Source organism: Schistocerca americana, chromosome 2, assembly GCF_021461395.2.
Source record: "Schistocerca americana isolate TAMUIC-IGC-003095 chromosome 2, iqSchAmer2.1, whole genome shotgun sequence".
Classification (NCBI taxonomy): Eukaryota; Metazoa; Arthropoda; class Insecta; order Orthoptera; family Acrididae; genus Schistocerca; species Schistocerca americana.
In genome coordinates this window covers 440,774,436-440,800,056 of record NC_060120.1, presented here as the reverse complement: position 1 = coordinate 440,800,056, position 25,621 = coordinate 440,774,436, and the positions used below count along the sequence as shown (strand labels likewise).

At 42.0% G+C, this 25,621-nt stretch overlaps 1 protein-coding gene across 2 annotated transcripts in view; it reads left to right on the top strand.

Moving 5' to 3' along the window:
* The window catches only part of LOC124595481 (protein brunelleschi), a 249,419-nt gene that overhangs the window by 60,361 nt on the left and 163,437 nt on the right, over positions 1–25,621 (top strand). For both annotated transcript variants that reach the window (XM_047134241.1, XM_047134242.1), the window contains exon 7: positions 14,352–14,484. In XM_047134241.1, coding sequence (XP_046990197.1) covers positions 14,352–14,484 — 133 coding nt within the window. The remainder of the gene's footprint in view (positions 1–14,351; positions 14,485–25,621) is intronic.

Sequence of the window (25,621 nt, the reverse complement as noted above, 5' to 3'; positions counted from 1 at the left end):
ACTACCATGGCTTTCAATACCATTTTACATTGTTAATAGTTCATGAAATACTGTGTGCAGCAGAGACACTACTAAAATGTCAAAGCATTTGATAAAGTTCTATGTGCTAAGCACTGCTCAGTTCCAGGATACTGGTGTGTGTGTGTGTGTGTGTAGTAGTTCAAACATAAGTCTGGTATGCTAACATGACACAACTACAATTGGGGATACCACATGGTAAAATATCTCACATAACTAAAAGTTCTTTATGAAAATTTTAACTTAAAGTCCAGTTGAGGATACCATGTAGTATGTTTAAACACACAGCTAAGTTCACTATCAATGTGGCTCAACTCATAGTTGAGGATACTATACATAAATAAAGAAATCTACTGCCACTAACCAGAATCATCAACCAAATGCTACACCAAGGAATCTCCCAGACTTCCTAAAAATTACAATTGTAAAACTTATCCAGAAGAAAGGTGATAAGGCATCTCATAATAAATGTTGTCCCATGTCACTCATGTGAATCATATCAAAAATTATAGAATATTGTGTGCACAAACAGATGAACCAGCATACTGAGCAAAATAATCTATGTAGCTCCTCACAATACAGGATTTGTATAAAAAGTAATGAGAGCTTGTAAATCAAAATTTATTGTAGATATCGCTACAACCACTTAGTACGCTTCCGTGTATGACCCTCGAGAGTCAACAACCTGCTGCATGCAAGATTTCCATGCTTCAGACACTGCAGTGAACGCTGAGTCTGGGATTGCCTTCAAAGCCCTTGTCGTGGTGGCTTGGACCTCCTGCAGGGTCCCATGACGGTGTCCTTTCAGGGACGTTTTTAGTTTGGAGAATAAAAAAAATGTATGTCGTGGCCACATCGGAACTGTAGGGGAGCTAGGGAAACATTGGAATCCCTTTCTTGGCAAGGTAGCTGGCCACCATGAAGCATGTGTGACTCGGTGCATTGTCATGATGCGGCTTCCAATTGTCAGTGATGGCTGGCCTCACACGATGGACCCTGGCCTTCAGTCTCTTGACCACTTCATAGTAAAAAGCACCGTTGACAGTTTGGCCTTGGAGCACAAACTCATGATGAACCACACCCCTGACGTCAAAAAACACAATGAGCATGGCTTTCACCTTCAACTTGCTCATGCGAGCCTTTGTTGGACTTGAGGATGCTGTGGTGTTCCATTTGGCACTCATGCACTTTGTCTCTGGGTTGTAGTGAAACATCAAGGTTTTGTATCCAGTGATAACATTATCTAAACATTCCAGCTCAGCCATCTTCAAGGCTCTGAAGGTCGTCTTGGCAGGTGTCCACACGTGCTTGCTTTTGAACGTCTGACAATCTTTGGCACCATCTTGGCGCATATCTTCCTCATCAACAATTCTTTGGTGATGATGTTGTGCACTGTCATTTTATCAAGTCTGAGGTCATCTGCTATCATCCTGACACTCATCTGACAGGCGGTGTTCAATAAAACGTTCTCACAGTTGACGTTTTTGTCAGTATTGCTGGTTGACGGGCATCCAGATCGGTCCCCGCCCACAACGCTGTCCCCGCCCACTTCAAAGCTCTTCACCAAACTGAAAACGTGGGCTTTTGACGGGCAATCATCGCCATAGGCTTGCCTGTACATATCCAGTGTTTTCGTACCTGACTTTTCTAGTTTTGCACAAAACTTGATGGTGTAACATTGCTCGATCATGTGCTGCATGTTGTGCCACGACCAACGACTTTGCAACGTGTCCACTAAACAAGCGATGCTGCCAAGACAAGTTTTCAGCCAGACACCCCCCACCACCAATCCACCCCCGGGCGAGTGCGCGCTGTGAAGTAGTCGTGTCAACAAAAAATAGTCTCATTACTTTTTATACAAACCTTGTATGGTTCCGATCTTATCTTTCCACTGTCAAAACAGTTGAGACTATCAACACAAAAATGTATGAGGGTTGGAACTTTAACAGTGGCAACTATTTATTTTCAGCTTGTGCAAAACAGATTTGTGTTTCAAAGTTTTACTGACCTTCAAAGTAGTCACCAATATTGTGTATAATCTGTTGATAGCAATGTGGAAGTCGTAGGATACTCATAGAGCAGTGCCAGTTGTGTTGACAGTTCGAGTGGCGCGGTCTATTGCCCGACTAATTTGCAGCAGTTCTGAAGTGAATGCTGTGAAGTGTTTCCTTCAGTTTAGAAATAGAGTTTAACTCATGAGGGCTTAAGTCAGGGGAGTGCGTTAGGTGGTATAGCACTTGGCAGCCTCATCAGTCAAACAAGCAGTTTGCTCTGTACAAGTTTGAGCATTGTCCTGCAAAATAATTGTCAGCTCCTGCAGAAAGTGAAGTGTCATCACTTCTGTCTCTATGCTGTTCATTTTTGGAACACAACCTACAGCAACACCACCCCCCCCCCCCCCCCCAACAATTGGGGACGCCCATCCCTACTTCTAAGCCAGAGAAGTGTAAGTCTTCTTCGGCTTCTCTTGCTAGGATGGGGTCCCTTGGGTCACTCCCTTCCCAGGTTTCTGCTAGTGGAAAAGGAAAAGAAGACACCCGCCAGTGGCTGAAGAGCTCAAAAGCAGCTGCTCGTAGGGCTTCACGCTCATCCTCAGTCATGGAGACTGAGCCAGTAAAGTCCTCTCAACCAGGGAAACCCAAGGAGCAGTGAGAGAAATCCAAAAAGAAGACCCCTAAGACCAAGGAAATTGCAGTGGCACCCACACCACTGCTACCTACAAGCTGTGTGTCTGAGGATGGGGTGGAGATTCTGGCGTCTGCTGAGGACCTACATCTCGCCAGACCCTAAGATACAATGGATATAGACTGCTCAGGCAAAAAGTCGGTGGCCACAGGTGACTCTGAGGTGTAAACTGCCTCATTGAATGTTCCATGCCTTCCCAGTCTCACAATGACGTCATCCACCAGTGGAATTGCGGCAGTTTTTTCCACCACCTGGCTGTGCTACAGCAACTGTTAAGCTTTACACCTGCTATCTGCATTGCCCTCCAGAAAACCTGGTTCCCGGCAATGCAGACCCCTGCCCTCGGTGGCTATAAGGGATATTGCAGGAACCATAGCAACTATAATTGAGTGTCAGGTGGACTTTGCATTTATGTCCTAAACTCAGACTGTAGTGAACCTGTGCCCCTTTCAAACCCCTCTTGAAACTGTGGCTGTCAGAATAAGAATGGTGCAGGAAATTTTCTGCAATGTATGTGTTCCTCCAGATGGTGCAGTACCCCTGAATGTATTAACTGCACTGATTGATAAACTCCCTAAACCTTTCATACTTTTGGGAGATTTTAATGCCCATAACCCCTTGTGGAGTGGCACCATCCTTACTGGTCAAGGTAGAGATGTTGAAACTTTACTGTCTGAGTTTGACCTCTGCCTCTCAAATACTGGGGCCGCTACACATGTCAGTGTGGCTCGTGGTACCTACTCAGCCATTGATTTACCAATTTGCAGCCCAGGACTTCTCCCATCTATCCACTGGAGAGCACATGACGACCTGTGTGATAGTGACCACTTCCCCATATTCCTACCACTGCCCCAGCACGAGGCCCATAGACATCTGCCCAGATGGCCTTTAAACAAGGCGGACTGCGAAACTTTCACCTCTGCTGTCACTGTTGAATCTCCCCCACATGGTAACATCGATGTGGTGATTGAGCAGGTGACTACAACAATTGTTTCTGGGCAGAAAATGCAATCCCTTGCTCTTTAGGGTGCCCAAGGCATAAGGCAGTCCCTTGGTCGCCGGAAGTCGCTGAAGCAATTAAGGAGCATCGGGGAACTTTACAGCGGCTTAAGCGGCACCCTTTCCTGGAGCATCTTGTGGCCTTTAAACGACTCCGTACTCACGTTCACCAACTTATCAAACAACGGAAGCAGGAGTGTTGGGAGAGATACGTCTCAACAATTGGGTGCCATAAGTCATCTTCCCAACTCTGGACATAGATCAAACATGTTTTTGGATACCAGACCACAACAGGTGTTCCCGGTGTTACCATAAATGGCGTGTTATCTACTGACGCATATGCGATTGCTGAGCAGTTAGCTGAGCACTTTGCTTGAACCTCTGAATCGGAGAATTACCCCCAGCCTTTCGCACTCTCAAACAACGGCTGGAAGGGAACGTCCTCTCATTCACTACATGGGACAGTGAATCCTATGACACCCCATTTACAGAGTGGGTGCTCCTCATTGCCCTTACACATTGCCCTGACACAGCTCCTGGGCCTGATCGGATTTACAGCCAGATGATTAAACATCTCTCATCTGACTACAAGTGACATCTCCTCGTCATCTTCAACCGGATCTGGTGCGATGGTGTCTTTCCATTGCAATGGTGGTAGAACACCATTATTCCAGTGCTCAAACCCGCTAAGAACCCTCTTGATGTGGATAGCTATCGGCCCATCAGCCCCACCAATTTTCTTTGTAATCTGGTGGAATGTATGGTATGTCAGCGGTTGATTCATGTGGCCTACTGGCTCCATGTCAGGGCGGCTTCCGCCAGGGTCGCTCTACCACTGATAATTTTGTGCCCTCGAGTCTGCCATCCAAACAGCCTTTTCCTGACAGCAACGCCTAGTTGCCATCTTTTTTTACTTATGTAAAGCATACAACACGACCTGGCGATGACATATCCTTACCGCATTGTATGAGTGGGGTCTCTGGGGTTCACTCCTGATTTTTATCCAAAACTTCCTGTCACTCCGTACTTTCCGTGTCCAAGTTGGTACCTCCCATAGTTCCATCCATATCTAGGAGAATGGAGTTCCTCAGGGACTGTATTGAGTGTCTCTATTTTTAGTGGACATTAACAGTCTAGCAGCACCTGTCAGGCCCTCCATCTCACCTTTTATGTTTGCAGATGACTTCCACATTTCGTACTGTTGCTCCAGTACTGGTGTTGCTGAGCATCGCCTACAGACAGCCATCCACAAGGCGCAGTCATGGGCTGTAGCCCACGGCTTCCAATTTTCAGCCGCAAAGTCATACTGTTCATCCAGAGTTAGAACTTTACCTTCATGATGATCCACTCACTGTAGTAGAGACATATTGATTGTGGACTGGTTTTTGACGCTCGATTGACTTGGCTTCTTCATCTTCATCAGCTTAAGTAGAAGTGCTGGCAGCACCTCAATTCCCTCTGTTGCCTGAGCAATACCAATTGGGGGTGCAGATTGCTCTACGCTGCTTCGGCTCTACAGAGCCCTTGTCCAATCCCAAATTGACTGCGGGAGTGTGGTTTATGGTTCGGCAGCACCCTCAGCATTATAAATCCCTGTGCACCACTGCGGGGTTCGACTAGTGACAGGACCTTTTAGGACAAGACCAGTGACCAGTGTACTGGTGGAGGCTGGGGTCCCTCCATTGCAGATCAGACGTGCACAACTGCTGGCCAGTTATGCAGCACACATTCATTAGTTCTCCTGAACATCCGAATTACCGTCTACTTTTCCTGCCCATGGCAGTCCATTTCCCGCGTTGGTGATCCAGGTTGGAGCTAATGATTGTGGTTCACGTGCGGTCCCTTCTCTCTGAACTGGAATCCTACCCTTTACCACCTCTACTTGGGGTGCGTTCAAGTACGCCTCCATGGTGTACACCTCAGTTGCAGCTTCCTCGGAACCTTTCACATGGCCCTAAGGACCTGGTTAATTCTGCGGCTCTCCGCTGTCATTTCCTCTTCATTCTTGACATGTTCCGGGGCTCTGAAGTGGTTTACACCGACGGCTTGATGGCTGATGGTCGTGTTGGCTTTGCTTAAATTTACCGTGGCTATATTGAACAGCTTTCCTTACCCAACGGCTGCAGAGTATTCATTGAAGAGCTGGTGGCCATTGCTCGTGCACTTCCCCTGGTCATGTCGGAATCCCCGGAAATGAATTTGCTGACAGGCTGGCCAAACAAGCTGCACCCAAACCACTTCTGGAGATTGGCATCCCCACAAGTGACCTGCGTTCGTTATTATGCTTCAAGGTTTTTCAGCTTTGGGAGACGGAATGGCAAAATATCAGTACGTGCAACAAACTGCGAGCCATTAAGGGGACCACAAACGTGTGGAAGTCCTCGATGAGGGCCTCTCACATGGACTCCGTGGTTCTCAGTCGGCTCCTCACTGGCCATGCCTAGGCAACCCATGGCTACATCCTGCGCTGTGAAGACCCACCTCAGTGTTGGTGCGGCGCCCGGTTGACAGTGGCCCATATTCTTCTACTCTGTCCTCCTTTGGCTGCCCTGCGACTTCATCTTTGGTTGCCGGACTCATTATGATTGATTTTAGCAGACACCACTTCATCGGCTGGTTTGGTTTTACATTTCATCCGTGAGGGTGGGTTTTATCATTCGATCTGAGTTGTAGTGCATGTCCTTTCTCCCTCTGTGTATCCACCCTAATGCTTTTAGGGTGGAGGTTTTAATGTGTTGCAGGGTGGCTGGCTTTTCCTTTTTATTTTCGTAGTTGGTCAGCCACTGTAACCTGCTTCATTGTTTTACTCTCTCCTAACTGTTTCTTGCATCTCCCTGTTGTTTTCTTGTCTTCTTTTGTTCCTTTTAGTGTTCGTTGCCTTTTCTTCGTTCTTCGCCCAAATGGCAGCTTACTAAGGCTACTGGCAGCTTTACTCCTCCCTGGTGACCTTCGAAGAACAAGATTTCCCAGTTGTGATGACCAGGTGGACTACATCACCAATGTTATCCTTACTGCTGCAGGATGTTCCATTCCTGGTACTTACTCTTTACCACTTTGTGTCCCCGTCCCTTGGTGGACTGGGGCATGCCACATTGCCATTCGAGCACGGAGACGTGCTCTCTGCGTTTTTAACCGTCATCCTACAGTGACAAACTGCCTTCATTATAAACAGATACATGCAAAGTGTCATCACCTTCTTTGGGATAGCAAACGAGCTAGCTGGATTTCATTCACTAGTTCATTTAACAGTTCCATCCCTTCCTCTGTCATGTGGGCCAACCTCTGATGGCTGTCTGGGACCAAGATCCATTCCCCTATTTCTGGCCTCACAGTAGCAGACGATGTTATCGTGGACCCTATTGCTATCTCCAACACCTTGGGCCACCAAGTTATGGAAGTTTCTAGCTCTTCCTACTGTCACCCTGCCTTCCTCCATCAATAACGAGTGGAGGAGGCTTGGCCGATACCCTTCTCTTCTCCAAATCGTGAGCGCAACAATGCCGCCTTTACTATGAGGGAGCTCGATCATACTCACAATTCATCCCGATCCTCCTCCCCAGGGTCGGACGCCATCCATATTCAGATGTTGCAGCACCTTTCTTTTGCGGGCAAGCACTTTCTGCGTAACATGTACAACCTCATCTGGACAGAGGGCACATTTCCTGGACACTAGCATGAAGCCACCATCGAACCCATACATAAGCCTGGTAAGGACAAACACCTTCCTTCTAGCTACTGCCCCATCTCTCTTGCCAGCTGCATTTGCAAGGTGATGGAATGCATGATTTATGCCTGGCTGGTATGGTGGCTCAAGTCTTGCAATTTACTGACGAATGCGGGAATTTTTTAGAATTTTGGGATTTTTTTTGGTTTTGTTTTTGTTTTAGTTTTCAGTTACTTTCTTGTAATTTTGACTGGTAAGAAATAATACTCTAACAAAGAATATTACTGCATCCCGCTACAGCAATACTGCAGCAATAAAACATGAACGAGAGGAAAAAACTAAAATAAAATTTAAGTTGCAAAGGAAATGCGCCATGTACACAACAAAACTCAGTGCTCATAGAAGCATCGGCCAGTAGCAAAATGTGTCAAAATGCTTTAAGAAGACTACGCAATGCTTCATAACAACAAATTGCCTCTGATGACCATGACGTCATAACTGTTTACATTAGATTCGTGTGAGCAGCTGCGGGCAGGCCCATGCCCATGTGCATGCGCAGTTGAGTCGCACATGTACCTTCTCCTGCTTCTGGCTGCAAAAGTGTGGCTGTTAGCTGTATAAGCAAGCAGCAAGATGCTACCCAGAAAAATTTTACTGGTGCGCGCAAGTTGCCATATTCACTGGGAGCAAACCGGGGTATCTGCCCCAGGAGGCAATTTCAGTCAAGCATTAATCACCCTACAGAACAGTGAAGGTATTTTTGTCGATCTGTTAAAGAAATATGGCTATATTAATCTTTTCGCCTGAGGCAGTCAGTTTTCTTTGAAACAAATTGTTTAATTCCACACTATTGGCTATTTTCAACTGTTAGCTGCATTTCAAAAGAGCATGTTTTCATCTTCTAGCACTTATGGCATTATGCCATAATAAAGAACCAAAAATGAGATAATACAGTACTGGTACTCCAAGAAAATTTACAACCGAATCTGGACATACGAATGTGCTCTTTAAGCCGAATTATGCATTTTAGTATGGTTCATGAAATTCCTCCGATGTCTTGTTTCTTTTATGACATAATGTAAGATCTTTTAATGTTTTACATGTATGAACATACGGGCTTCGTGTGTCATCGTAGCTGCGCAAGCATGGTGACACCTGTTATCTGGCACTCTTTGGCAACTGTTGAAATGAACCTCTTTCTAACAAGTCGTGGGAAAGTATTGTGAATGATTGATTGAAAAGCATTACTTTCAAAAGTAAATTTCCTTTTACGCAAGATGAACTAAGTGCAAGAATGTGCGATGAATTTCACAAATAACAGAGCATTTGACTCTCATTTAAAAATCAACTATTTGAGGATGACCATTTAGAAAAATTTTCGAGCCCAGAAGATCAGACATTGATGTCGGTATTAAAAATTTTACTGGCACATTTGTGTGATGTATTTTAAAGTGTAACACATGCAAAAAAGATCAACATTATACGTGAAAGTTTAGCTTCTCTTGCAGCTTAACAGTCATCAAGACCAATATTATATGTGAAAGCTCTGCTTTTCTTGTAGCAACACTGTATGTTAATTTACACCATTAACTTTTCCTATTTGTGTGTACGTGCTACTTAACAGTGATAATGCTATTGGCTGACTGCATCGCTTATCCTAAGCTCTGAATATCCCCTGTATCGGGTGGAGAGATCTCGTGACATGAGGCATGACTGGCTTACAAAAGCGCACTGCAGTCTTGATTTCAAAGCTTCGGAAAATAACATGTGGTGCTTCGGAAAATAGCCTGTGGTGCTTCAGAAAATAACACGTGGTGTTTGGTGGAATTTGAATTTATGCTTTTGGTAATACGAAAATAAGCATAGTACATTATCTTTTTTTCTGAGTTTCATTTTCTAAAGGGCTGAGAAATTCTACACCGGTGTATAAAACCATAACCATTCAAAGGATTTATAAGTTTTACAGTTCTGAGGAAAACTATAATGTCACTTAACACGGAAAAGGTGTATTTTCACCAAGGAGAAAGTATGCTTTTAATTGGGAACTCCAGGAAAAATCTGGGAATTTGTTTTCCTTGTGTGCATATACACCCTGAGTGTGGATTTCGAGTGTGGCATTTTATAGTAGACCATCTCGTTAATTTGTCCACCCATGTCATGAATGGTTTTCTGTGAAAATCCCAGACTGTGGCCGTGTTTTTCGATTTGGAGAAGGCCTATGACACATGCTGGAGAACTGGTATCCTCTGTACTCTTTACATGTGGAGCTTCCGTCACCGCCTGCCTTCCTTCCTTCAGGCTTTTATAAAAGATAGAGTTTTCTGGGTGCGTGTGGGTTCTGCCTTGTCGGACACCTTTATCCAGAAAAACGGTGTGCCTCAGGGTTCCGTCCTGAGTGCCGTCCTCTTTTTTTCTATCGCCATTAACCCTATCATGGCCTGTCTCCCACCGGGCATCTCTGGCTCCCTTTTCGTTGATGATTTTGCCATCTATTAGAGTTTTCCATGGACCTGTCTCACTGAGCAGCGTCTTCAGTGGTGTCTTGATGGTCTTTATTTTACTCCTGGAGCATCGACAATGGCTTTTGTTTTTCTACTTACAAAACTGTCTGTACAAATTTCTGGCAACACAAGTTTTTCTCCCACCATCTTTACATTTTGGACCTGTTGCCCTTCTGTTCATTGAAACTACAAAATTTCTGGGGCTCATTCTCGATAGGAAAATCTCTTGGTCCTCTCGTGTCTCTTACCTGGAGCCCGCTGTACGCGGTTCCTCAGTGTTCTAGGTGTCCTCAATGGTACTTACTGGGGTGCCGATCAAACCCCCCTCCTCTGTTTGTACCAGTCCCTTGTCCGTTTGAAACTTGATTATGGGTGCTTTGTTGATGCGTCTGCATGCCCATCCCTCTTACGTCACCTCAACACTATCCACCATCATGCCATCCAGTCGGCCATGGGCCCCTTTTACACCAGCCCGGTTGGGAGTCTGTATGCTGAAGCTGCTGAACTACCACTGTCCTACTGCTGTGACTTTCTCCTCAGCAGGTATGCATGCTATTTGTCTGCCATGCATGGCCACCCATCCTATGCCTCCTTCGTTGATGATTCCTTTGATCATCAGTATGAGCTCGTCCTTCTTCTCTGTTACCTCCTGGAATCCACTTTCGGCACTTGCTACAGCGGCATAAGTTTGCACTGCCTGCACCTTTCTCGGTGGGTGTGAACCCTTTGCCACCTTGGCTTCATGAAGTGGCCCAAGTTAACCTTGGCCTTCATTTGCTTCCTAAGGACACTACTCCAGCCTCGGTCTATCGCCTTCAGTTTCACGAACTTCACATGGAACTTCGCCACAGTACCTTTGTATACACTGATGGCTCTCGGGCTGGCTGTGGGGTCAGTTGTACCTTCATTATTTGTACCCGTGTGTTTAGATATCGGCTTCCGGCACACTGCTCAGTATTTACAGCCGAGCTCTTCACCCTGTATCAGGCCACGGAGTACATCCAGCGACACAGACTTTTCAAATATGTCCTCTGCTCAGACTCACTCATCGCCCTTAAAAGTCTGTGCACTGTACACCACTCATCCCTTAGTGCAGCGGGTCCGGGAAAACTGTCACTTGCTCACTCTTGGTGGAGTCACTGTGATGTTCATGTGGGTTCCTGGTCATGTCGGTCTGCCAGGAAACAAGGCTGCTACCGAAGCTGCGATCCTAGCACCTCAGCCCACAACTACCTATATTCCCTCTGATGATCTATGTATTGCTGTCTGTCAGGAGGTGGTGTCCCTTTGGCATTGCCAATGGCCTCCCTTCACAGGATTAAGCTCCAGATTATTAAACCACTCCCAGTGACTTGGACGACCTCCTCTCGGCCCTCCCACTGGGAGGAGGTTATTTTAACTCAGCTGCGTAATGGGCACTGCCTTTTTAGCCATTGTCATTCACTAAGTGGCGCTACCCCACCACTTTGTACACACTGTGCCCAAGTTTTAACCGTCTGCCACTTTCTGATGGAATGTCCATTTTTTGACCTTTTACATTCCCGTTTGAGTTTGCCGTCTGAGTTGTCAGCCGTTTTAGCAAATAAGGCCTTTTAATTTTTTAGTTTTGGATCTCCGTTTGTGTCTGTTGTCATTTTCAGTCCTTTTTCCATGTGCCTGTTTTTACCTGTCTTCTGTTATGTCAGTTGGGATTGACATATAGTCGTTTTTTAACTCCTCACTGTCTTTGAGTTCTATAGTTTTGACTTGGGCGTGTGTGACCCCAGTTGTTTGTGCACCCTAAAACAAAACAAAACAAAACAAAACAAGACTTCCACAGGGTACAACATTATTCTTAACTCTAAATCACTCATTTCCAGTCATTCACTGTCCAGGTATCACTCTCTATACCACTTGGTGTCATTTAGCACAGACTAAAGAAATGTATGGCTTATGAGAACTGCTCAACCATTGTGCCCCATTCTTTTTAAATCCCTACACACAGTCATTGTGCTAGATGGACTGCTGGTAACACTTTGTAATTCACTAGTGATCTCTTCCACCGATTTCATGTTATTTTCTGTAACCACCCTCCACAGTGCTAAACCGTCGCTGTCTGCCAGTACATGATGTCTGCCTTGTCTTGCCTGTAGTTGTTCCTTTGCATTTCCACTTCACAGTCACATCGCCAAGTCACCTTTGCTAGTTTTAGAACATTTAAATGTTGAAATATCCCTCTAGGATTTGTTATATGCACAACATCCTATGATTAGTCCACATTTGAAGCCGCTGGACTCCCCTGACCAAACCATTCTGCTTTTACTTCATCTCTACTAACAACACAACACTCCCTTCATCCTTTTATGCTGGCAGATCTGCATTACAGTGGTTAATTCTGCATTACATAGGGGTGTTCTGATAGTGTATCTGAGCTAAAGTTCAGAGGCATGTTATGTGTGTCAAGTGTGTTTTCATTAACCAAGTTTTTAGAGCAAGCAAAAATAAATGGTTTTGTTACGTAAATTTTAAATGCTTGTAGCTACAGTTCAACTCCAATAACATTCAGATTTAAAAGTCCAATAGTGTTAGTTTTCAAAATTCACATGTCTGTCATACTGTCTTTGAATTCATTGGACAAATATCAGATTTCTTACCCATTTTTTTTCCCTAGTGGGCTTATTTTGACAATAATCAAAACTTAATGCACTGAAAAATGCTCTGCTGTATATCAAAATGGCAACACCCTGAAGAGGACATGCAACATACGTAAAATTCATTTTAAGTGTACTACATGTTGGGATATGCAACTGATAAGTGTTTCACCCCAACCACATGAGGAATAATGCCATCTACCATATTTAAGGATATATTATGCTGCAGTGCTCTCATTCAGATACACATTAAAGTGTTGTTTGTTTGTGAGAAAATCATATTGTGCTTAGTGTAAAGAAGGGAACGTGTACCAGCATGTCAGAATTAAATGGTGACAGGATCATGGCCTATTTAGACTATAGCTTATCATCCTCAAATATTGCTGTTTGCAATTGTGTGCAATCCCATGACAGTCATGCAAATAAGGGCCATAGTCCAAGCAGTGTCAGATGTTAGTAGCCCCTCATGACTAGTGCCCAAGAAGGCAGAGACATTATTAACATCAGCATGTAGTATCATACAACCACATCACATAAGCTGAGTCATGAAATGCTCTTGTTTGCTGCAAGACAAATATTCACATTGGTCTTCTCATGACATTTGAAGCAGTACTGTCTTCATAGCAACTCTTGTGTCTTCCCTTGACATGGCAGCAGAGACCACATCAACAGTGGTGCACCCAGTGAAAACAGTGGACACGAGAGTGGTGTGACCTCACCTTTCTCTCTGAATCCCTGTGCCTTAATGGATGTATCCATGTATGGATGAGGAAAACAAACATTGTCATATTGCATTTGCCATTGACATAAGGGCCAAGCATCTTGTGTGATGGTATGTGATGCCCTTGTGTACACAACACATTGCATTCTGGTAGGCATAGGTGGTTATTTGGACTGCAGCTATTACATTTCAGATATGTCAAGGCCAATGGCTGTGCTCCATCATAGAGATGTTCATGACACAAGATTATACATTGCTCCTGCTATCCTGACCTATCTCAGTACAGAGGGTTTTCAGGTGTTGCTCTGTCCAACACAATCTCCTGATACCTCATCCATTGAAAACATCTGGTCGTGGGTTGTGAGAAACTGACATGGTACAGCTCACCAGCCAGTGCAGTTGATAAACTGTGGCACACACAACTGAAGCAGCACAGAGTTACATTGCTGCTAGCTGTGCTGCATGCTACGCAGAGTAGTGATTAGGAACATGAGCTGGTGTGCTGTGGGCCGCCAGTCCAAATTTAACCACCAGCAAACACGTGTTATTTAGTGTTTATCATTTCTAAACGGTTCTCAAAATTTCTTTTGTTTGTAATGTTTGCATGTTCTGGGATATTCATAATTTGTATAAATAGCAGCACTCTGTGTCCAAGAGACAGTCCAATACTGCCTGCACATTTATGTCCATAATAAACAAGTGTTCTATGATAAGTGTAGTACTACATTGATGGCACAGGATTTGCATTTGGTCTTCATTGCGGTTACAATGTGGCAATACTCCTATATCTCTCACCCTAGATTGGTTCAAATCAATACCCAGCTGGGACGGAGCTGTTGTTACTGTCAGATGCGATAGGTGCTAAATTTTGCACCCTGTACACCCCCATATCACCTACAAATTAATTCTTGTAACTCTGTTGTGCTCTACATATGCAAATAAGTAAAATTTTATTTTCTATCCTTCTTCGTATCACAGTGTTAATTGCCAGCAGTGTACCTACTACTTCTACTGATGTTCATAATGAGTTCCCACATATTCTATAGATATTTCTACTGTAATGAAGAAAGCTTCCATACTGTATTATTTATTTATGGTAGTGTTCTTAAATGTTTCTCATTGCTGTATTGCAGATCGAATTCTTTGTATAGTAATTCATTGCCCAATGGTATTACACCACCTGAAATGCAACAAGATATTCAGAATGTGCTACCACAAGAGGAAATTCCAAAGCGTTACAGAGAGGCTATCATTCATTACAGCAAGGTACAGTGTGTTTTAATGTTGTTTTTCAGTGTAAAACTGTGTGTAAATTGAAAGCACTTCACAAACAGTGGTTATGAATATGGATTCTGTAACCTTATATGAGAAGGAAAGTTGCTACTCACCATATAGAGGAGATGCAGTGTGGTTTCAATTGCATGAGACTGCAGTCCTGTGTGTGAGTTGGTGTTTGCGTGCGTGCGTGTGTGTGAGAGAGAGAGAGAGAGAGAGAGAGAGAGAGAGAGAGAGAGAGAGAAGGGGGGGGGGGAGGAGGAGGCACACGCGTGCACCTGTATGTGTCTATTGTTGACGAAGGCCGTAGTGGTCGAAAGCTTTAATTGTGAGAATCTTTTTGCTGTACATATCTGCGGCTCAGCATATCCGCTATATTGTGAGTAGCAACATCCCTCCTCGTATAGTGTTACATTCCATCCTGGATTTTCCATTGTTTGATTCTGCAACCTTGATATGTATTTCAGTTGTACGGTAGCTAATAATATCTATAGCATTTTTGATAGGCATATTTACAAGGACCAATGAAATGAGTGATTACCATACTCAACATCTGCGACAATTACAATGCTCTGGCAGCACAAAACTTAAATGTTGAGTGCATCTTAATTGGAAAAAAATGTTCCTTCTCATGAAGGTGAAGTGGGTGACATTATAATTTTGATGGTAGCCCACATAGAATCTACATTCAAGGGTAGCTTTTGCCAAACATAGCGCATTGTTTGATGTTTGGATTAGTTTATGTATGGAGAGAAACTGGGTTGTCAAAGAACAGTATGTGATAGATTTATGATGTTGTGTGTCATAAATTTGTGATACAAAATGAAAGTCTAAGAGGGATTAACAAAAGGCAAATTTATATCTTTTCATAAATAATGGGAGGAGATGAATGCAGGTAAGAACTTCGTGACTTTTCCATGTAAAAACTGGGGAAAGGTGGGAGGGAGAAAAGCCGAGAAAACCATTCGCAAAATATGAAGTATACACTAATTGTGACTTCACTGGAAGTATTACATTTATGCTGTCCTGATTCCAAGACTAGCCCAAATTTAGTATTGTAGTTCAAACTAAGAGATCTTCCTCTAGTATACATTTTAATTGTTACAGTGTAAGTTTGTTATTTTAATTGTTCTTTCAGTATAATTTGGTTGGCACCCTTAAACGAGGCACTGAAATTTATGCTTTGCTACATTAAGATCATTTTGTTGTTGTTAGCATGGGTGATTGTATACTGTTGTTGTTGTTGTTTCAGTTTTGTGGTATGTGGTGTTTATGTTCCACTGAATCAGAAAGAGTAAATGTCTGTCACAGTATTTATGAGAACAGAAGGGTATTTTTTGTTGAAGTTAATGTTGGTATTTCATATACTATTTCCATTTTGTATTTGTAGTGGACTTTGGTTTTCTGTGACACACAGCAGCCGTTTTGAAACTAGTTGTGTAAGAATCTTGTCTTAGCTAGCAATTTAAACCATTTCACTTTCCTCCAAGGCATATACTCAACCTTTGATACATCATGATTTTTAGCAATGTATTTATGAATAATTAAGTTCTTTCACTTTTAAGAAATCCTCATAACATACCGATTGCTCACTTTCACAGAATCTGTTAACATATATTAGCTTCTCTTTTTCTTTAATCATTAATTTCATGGTTTTATCCAAGCAAATTAGGCTTCAGATTTGAGTTTCTTGAGATTATTATTTATTGCTTATTTTCTTTGTTTTGAAATTTCTATTAAATATGAATTTTAAGTTATGTCTGTAGCATCCATCAGTTCTGCCACCGGTTTTTCTGCTTTTGGCAACAAGGTAGTGCCATGAACAAATAATGCCACCCACCATCTACACTTCAAGAATTAAGTGAAATCAATTTCCTTGGAGTATATCCTGAGTCTTGGACATGATATAACACATTAGTCTCCAGATACGTGTATTCAAGGCAACTGATCTTCCTGCATTCTTCGTGAATCATTCTGTCAGTTGTCTCTCTATTCTGCAACTTAATTTTCTATAAAGTAATTCTTAAATTTGTCTTATGCTAATCTGTGATTATTTGCAGTTCAAAGAAAATTTTTAAGTTGCTGTAATTTGTATGGTATTCTTTCTCAAAATTCTCTACATCTCACTCATATACAGTAGCACCACATAACCATAACTATTGTCTTGTAAAATGACAAATTTGTTTCTTTTCCAGTTTCATGTTTAGGTATGTTTGAATATACTAAGTGTATTCTAGCATCAGTGTGCAGTGGAAGGTATTTCACAGTCATAAAGATGAAAACTGGGTACCTGCTTCAGAATTTGCCATGTAATTGCACGATGTAATTAAAACTGTAATTCCAGATAAAGTTCTTTCTCTCCCTCTCTTGTCTCTCCCCGCGTACATACCACTTTGAATTACGAGGAGGGTGAGGATGCAGAAGGTCATTTTCCTAAGCTGAAAAAGAGTGGTGGCTTGAAAGCCAATCAAATGTCCTGAACTATCAAGTCTGTTTGTGTGTCTCACATCAGTCAACTATAATTAAATGTTTTTCTCTTCTCATTTTTGTCTATTGTTTCAAACACAGTAATTCCATTATCATACTAGTAGTATCTACTGGATATTTCTTCTTGTTTTGTGAGATCAGAGTACTGCCCCATGACCATCTTTCTTCCATTCCATTCCACTCTACATTTTGTAAAGATTCACAAGGCATAGTCCATATCAATTCAGGCAGGCTAGGACAAAATGTTACTTTCATAGTCTCGGATGATGTTGAATTTAGCATATGTTAAAATGAAAGACTAAGTAAGGAACACACATTTTTTGGTTTTTTCCAAAAAATTTCGGCACACACACACACACACACACACACACACACACACACACAAACACACTCACTTACTATTTTGAAGATGCACATTTTGTAAAAAATTTTAAAATGCTGTATCTCTGGAAAAGTTGCAAATATTTTGTTGGTTTTTATTTGAAAGATAATTGCTTTATGATTACAGAGAAATCCTCCATTTGGATTTATCTGTCAAAGTTCTTTCACTATAGCATTTTGAACTTTTTTATAATTTGTGGATTTTTTTCCCCCAAAAATACCAATCCATAAAATTTTGTTTTTTTCTGTTTATTAGTACCATATAGTTCTACATTCCCTGAAAAGGAGAGCTTCCACTTTTATGTTGAACAGGTTTTATAAACATTTGAAATTTTTGGCACACATGAAACCTGTTTTATTACCACATTATCACATAATAGGCTCATAAAAATCAAAACCTAGCCAGATTTAACATAATTTTAGTTTTAAAAGATGAGTAAGAGACTCATTTCTCAAGCATTTTAAATGGTTCCAAAATGTATGTAATAGGTCCAAAGACTTAAAGGTTTCAATTTATACAACATCTGTGCACTCAATTTTGTACTGAAATTAGCTAGTCAGAGAAGTAAAAATCTGTTCCACTGCTTCAGTATCTTCCTTTGGTATAGAGTGATTCCTTCCTGTTGAACCAACAAGAACTGGAGCACTTGCAGTCTTCAATATATTGTAAACAGAAAGTGAAAACTGATGGTGTTGTTGCTATCCTTCAGCTGGAAACCTATACCCAGCAGCTGGTCCATGTGGTGTCATAAAGTTCACTACAATTTCGTTTTACTCATAACTGGTGTCTATAATCATTGTAATCCACCAGCCACAGTAATACTCACATGCCACAAATGTCCCCCTTCTCAGGTTGTGAATCTGAATATTATCCTGTTGGTTCTGAGGTGTTGGCCTAACGAACAAAATTTCTTCTTTCTTGCTCTTTAAAGTGCACACAATATGAGTTTGCTCATCACTTTGAGTCCAGAAATGTCTTCTGAATTCCTTTCACAGGAGTAGTTTGTTTGGACTATCCTTTTTTCTGTCATGGAATTCTTCAATTTCCTCTTTGGACAAAAGAATGAGGACTGTGAATGTGTAAGATTTCACGACTCTCATAATATCGTCAGCATTCTGAATCGCAGCTGTACTTGGTCTGGAAAGATCATGTTTCGGAGCACGATGCTTCAACAGACCACCTACACCATCACAAGACCCCTTCCCATGACCAATAGCACTGTATTCCCAGTCAGTTGGCTCAAGTGACATACTCCATTCAAACAGCTGGTAACGAGTTTTAAAATGACAAGGAGCACCATCAGAAATAGTTGCAGTTGATGAATTTTGCGCATTACTAGCAAAGCATGTGCTGAGTCACGCCCTGCATCATCACTTATAACTGCAACACTAGTGGTCTTATTTTGAAAATGTGTCAATTCTGTAAAAATTTAAATCTGGTCATTACTCCAATGATACCCTTGTACTTGTGGGAGAGCTACTGACCAGTTCTCAGCAAAATCACTGTGAAACACTAAACATAGTTCTTCAGCCTATACACACCCTTTCACTTCTGAAATGTGTTGTTGCAATTTCTTCAGATGCTGGTGTGTTACTGCTTTCATTGACCATTTACCAAGTTCATCAATGGAACTGTCAAAGGCAACAGTTTTCTTAATTAGTTTATTTCCTTCCCATGTTGCATATGTAATTTCTGCAGAGTTATATGCTACATCTTCCAGTCCAAGTGTCTGTAAATACAGTCCTCCCTTTCCAGGTCAGTCACCACATTCTTGAAACAAACAAGTCTCTCTCTTTACATCACAGACTACTAATGACTTGACATGCCCAACCAAGATGTCATATGTCATGTGCCCAAGTAAGTTCTTCAAAATTACCACACAAAGTTCAAAATTCGCACAGTACACACATAAACAGACATCTCTAGGTGAGTGTGGAACTTCCCACTTAGGTTGTAGTGTATAAAATTTTGATCTTACAATATTGAAGTTGTATAGATGCTCGAGGTGCATGAAAGGGAAGCAGTGGTTGGGAAGGGAGTGGGACAGGGTTGTAGCCTCTCCCCGATGTTATTCAATCTGTATATTGAGCAAGCAGTAAAGGAAACAAAAGAAAAATTTGGAGTAGGTATTAAAATCCAGGAAGAAGAAATAAAAACTTCGAGGTTCGCCGATGACATTGTAATTCTGTCAGAGACAGCAAAGGGCTTGGAAGAGCAGTTGAATGGAATGGACGGTGTCTTGAAAGGAGGATATAAGGTGAACATCAGCAAAAGCAAAACAAGGCTAATGGAATGTAGTCGAATTAAGTCGGGTGATGCTGAGGGTATTAGATTAGGAAATGAGACGCTTAAAGTAGTAAATGAGTTTTGCTATTTGGGAGCAAAATAACTGATGATGGTCGAAGTAGAGAGGATATAAAATGTAGACTGGCAATGGCAAGGAAAGCGTTTCTGATGAAGAGAAATTTGTTAACATTGAGTATAGATTTAAGTGTCAGGAAGTCATTTCTGAAAGTATTTGTATGGAGTGTAGCCATGTATGGAAGTGAAACATGGGTAATAAATAGTTTGGACAAGAAGAGAATAGAAGCTTTCAAAATGTGGTGCTACAGAAGAATGTTGAAGACTACGTGGGTAGATCACATAACTAATGAGGAGGTATTGAATAGGATTGGGGAGAAGAGAAGTTTGTGCACAACTTGACTAGAAGAATGGATTGGTTGGTAGGACATGTCCTGAGGCATCAAGGGATCACAAATTTAACATTGGAGGGCAGCGTGGAGGGTAAAAACCGTAGAAGGAGACCAAGAGATGAATACACTAAGCAGATTCAGAAGGATGTAGGTTGCAGTAGGTACTGGGAGATGAAGGAGCTTGCACAGGATAGATTAGCATGGAGAGCTGCATCAAACCAGTCTCAGGACTGAAGACCACAACAACATAGATGCTCTAATAAATTGCAAAAGACCTTCAACTGTTACACTTATAATGTCTCTTTTTCTGGCACTATAGTGAGAACAGTCCCATTTATCTTCCAGGTAAAATGACTGCGGTAGTTGAACTTGAGCTGCTTCCGTAGGATGATTATAATGGAGATCTGGTTTTCCAAAGACTCTTGCACCTTGTCTCTGTAGGATGCACAATATTCAATTGCTGAATTGTGAAAAATTCCTGGCAAAGAGGAACAAGAGTACTTTGGTTCATTTTCTTCTGAAGGTGGAATGTCTACTTTGAAGAGTGTGGTCAGATTTGCTGTAGTTGTTCTGAACCTGAACAAACTGTGTTTTTTGTTTGTCTTATGTATCACTCTTTTATGGATATGCAAATAGTCAGCACACGTCACTCTCAGAAGAAATTTCAAACAGTCCTTTTCACAAAACAGACTGCAAGTGTGTCAAATGGCAAATTCCTCACGATAACGCAGAACTCGCTGGCTGGCATCATATTTCTTAGAAGCCTCTTCAGTAAACAAATTAGCACAGAACAATAATACAGAGAACGTGAAAAGAAATAACTGCAACAAAGAACGTGAAAAGAAATAACTGCAACAAAGAACGTGAAAAGAAATAACTGCAACAAAGAACGTGAAAAGAAATAACTGCAACAAAGAACGTGAAAAGAAATAACTGCAACAAAGAACGTGAAAAGAAATAACTGCAACAAAGAATGTGAAAAGAAATAACTGCAGCAAAGACAATAGAAATAAACATTGTAACAAATAAATTAGTAAGAAACAACTTAAGTGAAGACACACATTACCTTTGAAAGTTTAAAATTTTTTTTTTTGGTTGATAAAACCTGTTCAACTTAAAAGTGGAAGGTCTCCTTTACAGAGAATATAGTACTACATGGCACTAATCAATAGAAAAAATCTAACTTTCCTGCATTGGCATATTTTTCTGTAAATTATAAAAAAAATTCAAAAGGTGACAGTAAAAGAACTTTGACAGATATGTCCAAACAGAGGATACCATTCTAATCATAAAGCAATTAACTTTCAAATAAAATGACTGTAACAAAATATCTAAAACTGTCCCAGAGATACTGTGTTTTAAAAATATTTCCAAAATTTGCTTCTTTGTAATGGTGTTCGTAGTGTCATCTTTCGAGGCCTGTATCTTGGGGCAGGAATTTTTTCGGAGAAAACAAAACATATTGTTTATTACTTACTCCCGAGTTTTAACATACACTAAATTCAATAACATCCAAGACTATGAACGTAACTCCCCTGCCTGAAGTAATACGGATATAGGTCATCATTTGTCTGTTGTGGAATAACAAAATTGTCCACATACAAAATACTACAAAATCTATAGTCTCAAAGAGTCTTTGCCCTATTCTCAAAGTTACCCCCACCCCCACCCCCACCCCACCTACCCCCACCCCCCTTTTTTCCAAGCAAACAGATGTTAAAAATTTTACACACAGCGGTCATTTATCACCTCTCTTCTAAACTTAATTGCCATTGCCAGTCATTTTACTCAGTGAAATATAGATTTAACATCTGTGTTCTGTAACTTAGTCTGTTGTTCTGTGTGCTCATTTTAGAAGTCTCACTCTATTACTTAGTTATTAAAGGCAATGTTGGCTGTGTTCAACAGATCAGCTGGTTACATTGATGTTTATTGCACTGGTATCATAATTATGTCACATGTGAAATATTTCAGTTACTAGATATTTTATCAGAAACCTTCATGGTGTTGACTTGGCTCTCCCACAAGCTTGTGTTTGTTAATTATTTGAGGATATTAAATATAATTTTGCCATTTTGAGTTAAACTCATTAATATTGTTGTTCTTCTGTCAGAATGTATTATTAATAACAGATTCCAGAGGAGAATTATTATATTGCAAGGCTATTGTGTGTGTTTATAATTGTTTTAAAATACCTACAACATGGTTGTGTTTGAAAAAGACACACACACAGAGTTCCAGTTATTTTCCTATTGAAAGTATTTTGCCTTAATATGTAATCAACCCAAAAAATCACTGTAGGAAACCAAAAATGAAAATACTCAAAACATAGTAATTTAATTATTTTTGTGTCCCAGGTGATTATTCATGTAGCAGAATGAACTGAACCAAGTTTTTTTTTAGGAAATCCGTGACAAAGTTTCTCTCATTTAGCCATCTGACAAAAATTTAAAACCTTCTACCTTAGTTAATTTATTCTGTTATAATTTATTTTCTGTTATGGATTTTGTTTACAAAAGTGAACAGGCTGTACCTTTTCAGAGTCAGAATAACTGCATTTCTGGCAAATCTTCAATGATTTTAATAAAAATGTTACAGTTTTTTCTTCGAGTTTTTCCTGTGGCTAATTTTTATTACCGAGGAAAACAGCTAATTCTGATATTTGTAGTGAAATAAAATGTTAGATCATTCACATGCTGAGAAGGTACCATATGAACAAAGCTCCTGAAATCTGTGATGGGATTTTTACGATGTAACTATCAAGGCACATGAATTTTCTTATTTCCTGCCTCTCTCTCTCTCTCTCTCTCTCTCTCTCTCTCTCTCTCTCTCTCTGTCTCTCTGTCTCTTTTTTTTTTTTTAAAAAAAAAAAAAAAAAAAAAAAAAAAAAACAGTTATGCATGCCAAGCACTACACCAGAAATCTATAGAATCTCTACAACAGGAAGCTGTGAGTGAAGGAATCAGGCCTCTTGAATGCCTCTCAAAAGGTTGCGGCTTGTGGAGGCTTCTCATTGAAAATAATAATAATAATAACGGCAGCGAAGGCGGAGAAGATGGACTTCGGTGCGGGGGAGCTGGCGGAAGAGGCAGTCTCTTGTCAAAGGCCAAAATGGACAGAGGGCACGACGGTTCCACATGTTAGTGGCGGCACCCCGACAGTGTCTGTTCCACATGTTAGTGGCAGCTGAATAAATAATATTCCAGGCCAACAACCTGTTCTTACTTTGAGAATTCAGGGATGACCTTGGATTCCCTACAATTTACAGCTTCAAGTCCCAATATGGAAAGTTCGCACAATGGATGCTCTACCCCAGGTGGTAACTCTGATGAGGAATCCACCATTACATCATGTAATGCAATGGGACCTAGGATTCTGGGGAGTCCCAACATTTGCAGTGAAGAAAAGATGAAATACACTCCTGGAAATGGAAAAAAGAACACATTGACACCGGTGTGTCAGACCCACCATACTTGCTCCGGACACTGCGAGAGGGCTGTACAAGCAATGATCACACGCACGGCACAGCGGACACACCAGGAACCGCGGTGTTGGCCGTCGAATGGCGCTAGCTGCGCAGCATTTGTGAACCACCGCCGTCAGTGTCAGCCAGTTTGCCGTGGCATACGGTGCTCCATCGCAGTCTTTAACACTGGTAGCATGCCGCGACAGCGTGGACGTGAACCGTATGTGCAGTTGACGGACTTTGAGCGAGGGCGTATAGTGGGCATGCGGGAGGCCGGGTGGACGTACCGCCGAATTGCTCAACACGTGGGGCGTGAGGTCTCCACAGTACATCGATGTTGTCGCCAGTGGTCGGCGGAAGGTGCACGTGCCCGTCGACCTGGGACCGGACCGCAGCGATGCACAGATGCACGCCAAGACCGTAGGATCCTACGCAGTGCCGTAGGGGACCGCACCGCCACTTCCCAGCAAATTAGGGACACTGTTGCTCCTGGGGTATCGGCGAGGACCATTCGTAACCGTCTCCATGAAGCTGGGCTACGGTCCCGCACACCGTTAGGCCGTCTTCCGCTCACGCCCCAACATCGTGCAGCCCGCCTCCAGTGGTGTCGCGACAGGCGTGAATGGAGGGACGAATGGAGACGTGTCGTCTTCAGCGATGAGAGTCGCTTCTGTCTTGGTGCCAATGATGGTCGTATGCGTGTTTGGCGCCGTGCAGGTGAGCGCCACAATCAGGACTGCATACGACCGAGGCACACAGGGCCAACACCTGGCATCATGGTGTGGGGAGCGATCTCCTACACTGGCCGTACACCACTGGTGATCGTCGAGGGGACACTGAATAGTGCACGGTACATCCAAACCGTCATCGAACCCATCGTTCTACCATTCCTAGACCGGCAAGGGAACTTGCTGTTCCAACAGGACAATGCACGTCCGCATGTATCCCGTGCCACCCAACGTGCTCTAGAAGGTGTAAGTCAACTACCCTGGCCAGCAAGATCTCCGGATCTGTCCCCCATTGAGCATGTTTGGGACTGGATGCAGCGTCGTCTCACGCGGTCTGCACGTCCAGCACGAACGCTGGTCCAACTGAGGCGCCAGGTGGAAATGGCATGGCAAGCCGTTCCACAGGACTACATCCAGCATCTCTACGATCGTCTCCATGGGAGAATAGCAGCCTGCATTGCTGCGAAAGGTGGATATACACTGTACTAGTGCCAACATTGTGCATGCTCTGTTGCCTGTGTCTATGTGCCTGTGGTTCTGTCAGTGTGATCATGTGATGTATCTGACCCCAGGAATGTGTCAATAAAGTTTCCCCTTCCTGGGACAATGAATTCACGGTGTTCTTATTTCAATTTCCAGGAGTGTATATAGAAAAGCCTTCCAAGTTTCAGTTCAAGAAGAAGTACTACTTTGGATCCTTAAATATAAATTCTCTTCTGAAAACTGGGAAACAAAAGGAATTAGAATTATTTCTGCAGAAGAACGATATACAGATTATAGTAGTTCAGGAAACATGATTCTTAGATGAGGATGTAGTTGATACACAACATTATAGAATTTGTGAAGGGAAACCAGCAGTGAGAATAACGGAAAACATGCCGATGTTTGGAACAGCATGTTATGTAAACAAAAAAATCGTGGATAGTGTAACAGAATCCAGATCAAATTCAGAAAGGATATCCATGTTAACAATGAAGTGCAAGAATAAAAGTTACACCCTCATAAACTGTCATGCACCTATAAATGCTGACAGCAGAAGAAATCTAGAGAAAGTAAGTAAATTCTGGGATCTTTTAGAATCTTAAATTTCTGTCATACCTAAAAAGAACATTAAAATACTTCTTGGTGACTTCAATGTGCAAATTGGGAGGGAAAAGAAATTTAGAATTATTGTAGGTGAATATTCAGCACACTCAAGAACAAACAGAAATGATGAAAGACTAATCAACATGTGTAAAATGTTCCAGTTAAAACTCATGTCCACACATTTCTGCAAACTACCAAGAAAAGCCAAAACCTGGAGACATCCAAATCCAAACCTAGGCGAATTTCAAGTGGATCACGTAGCCATATCTAAAAGGAACATCACGGA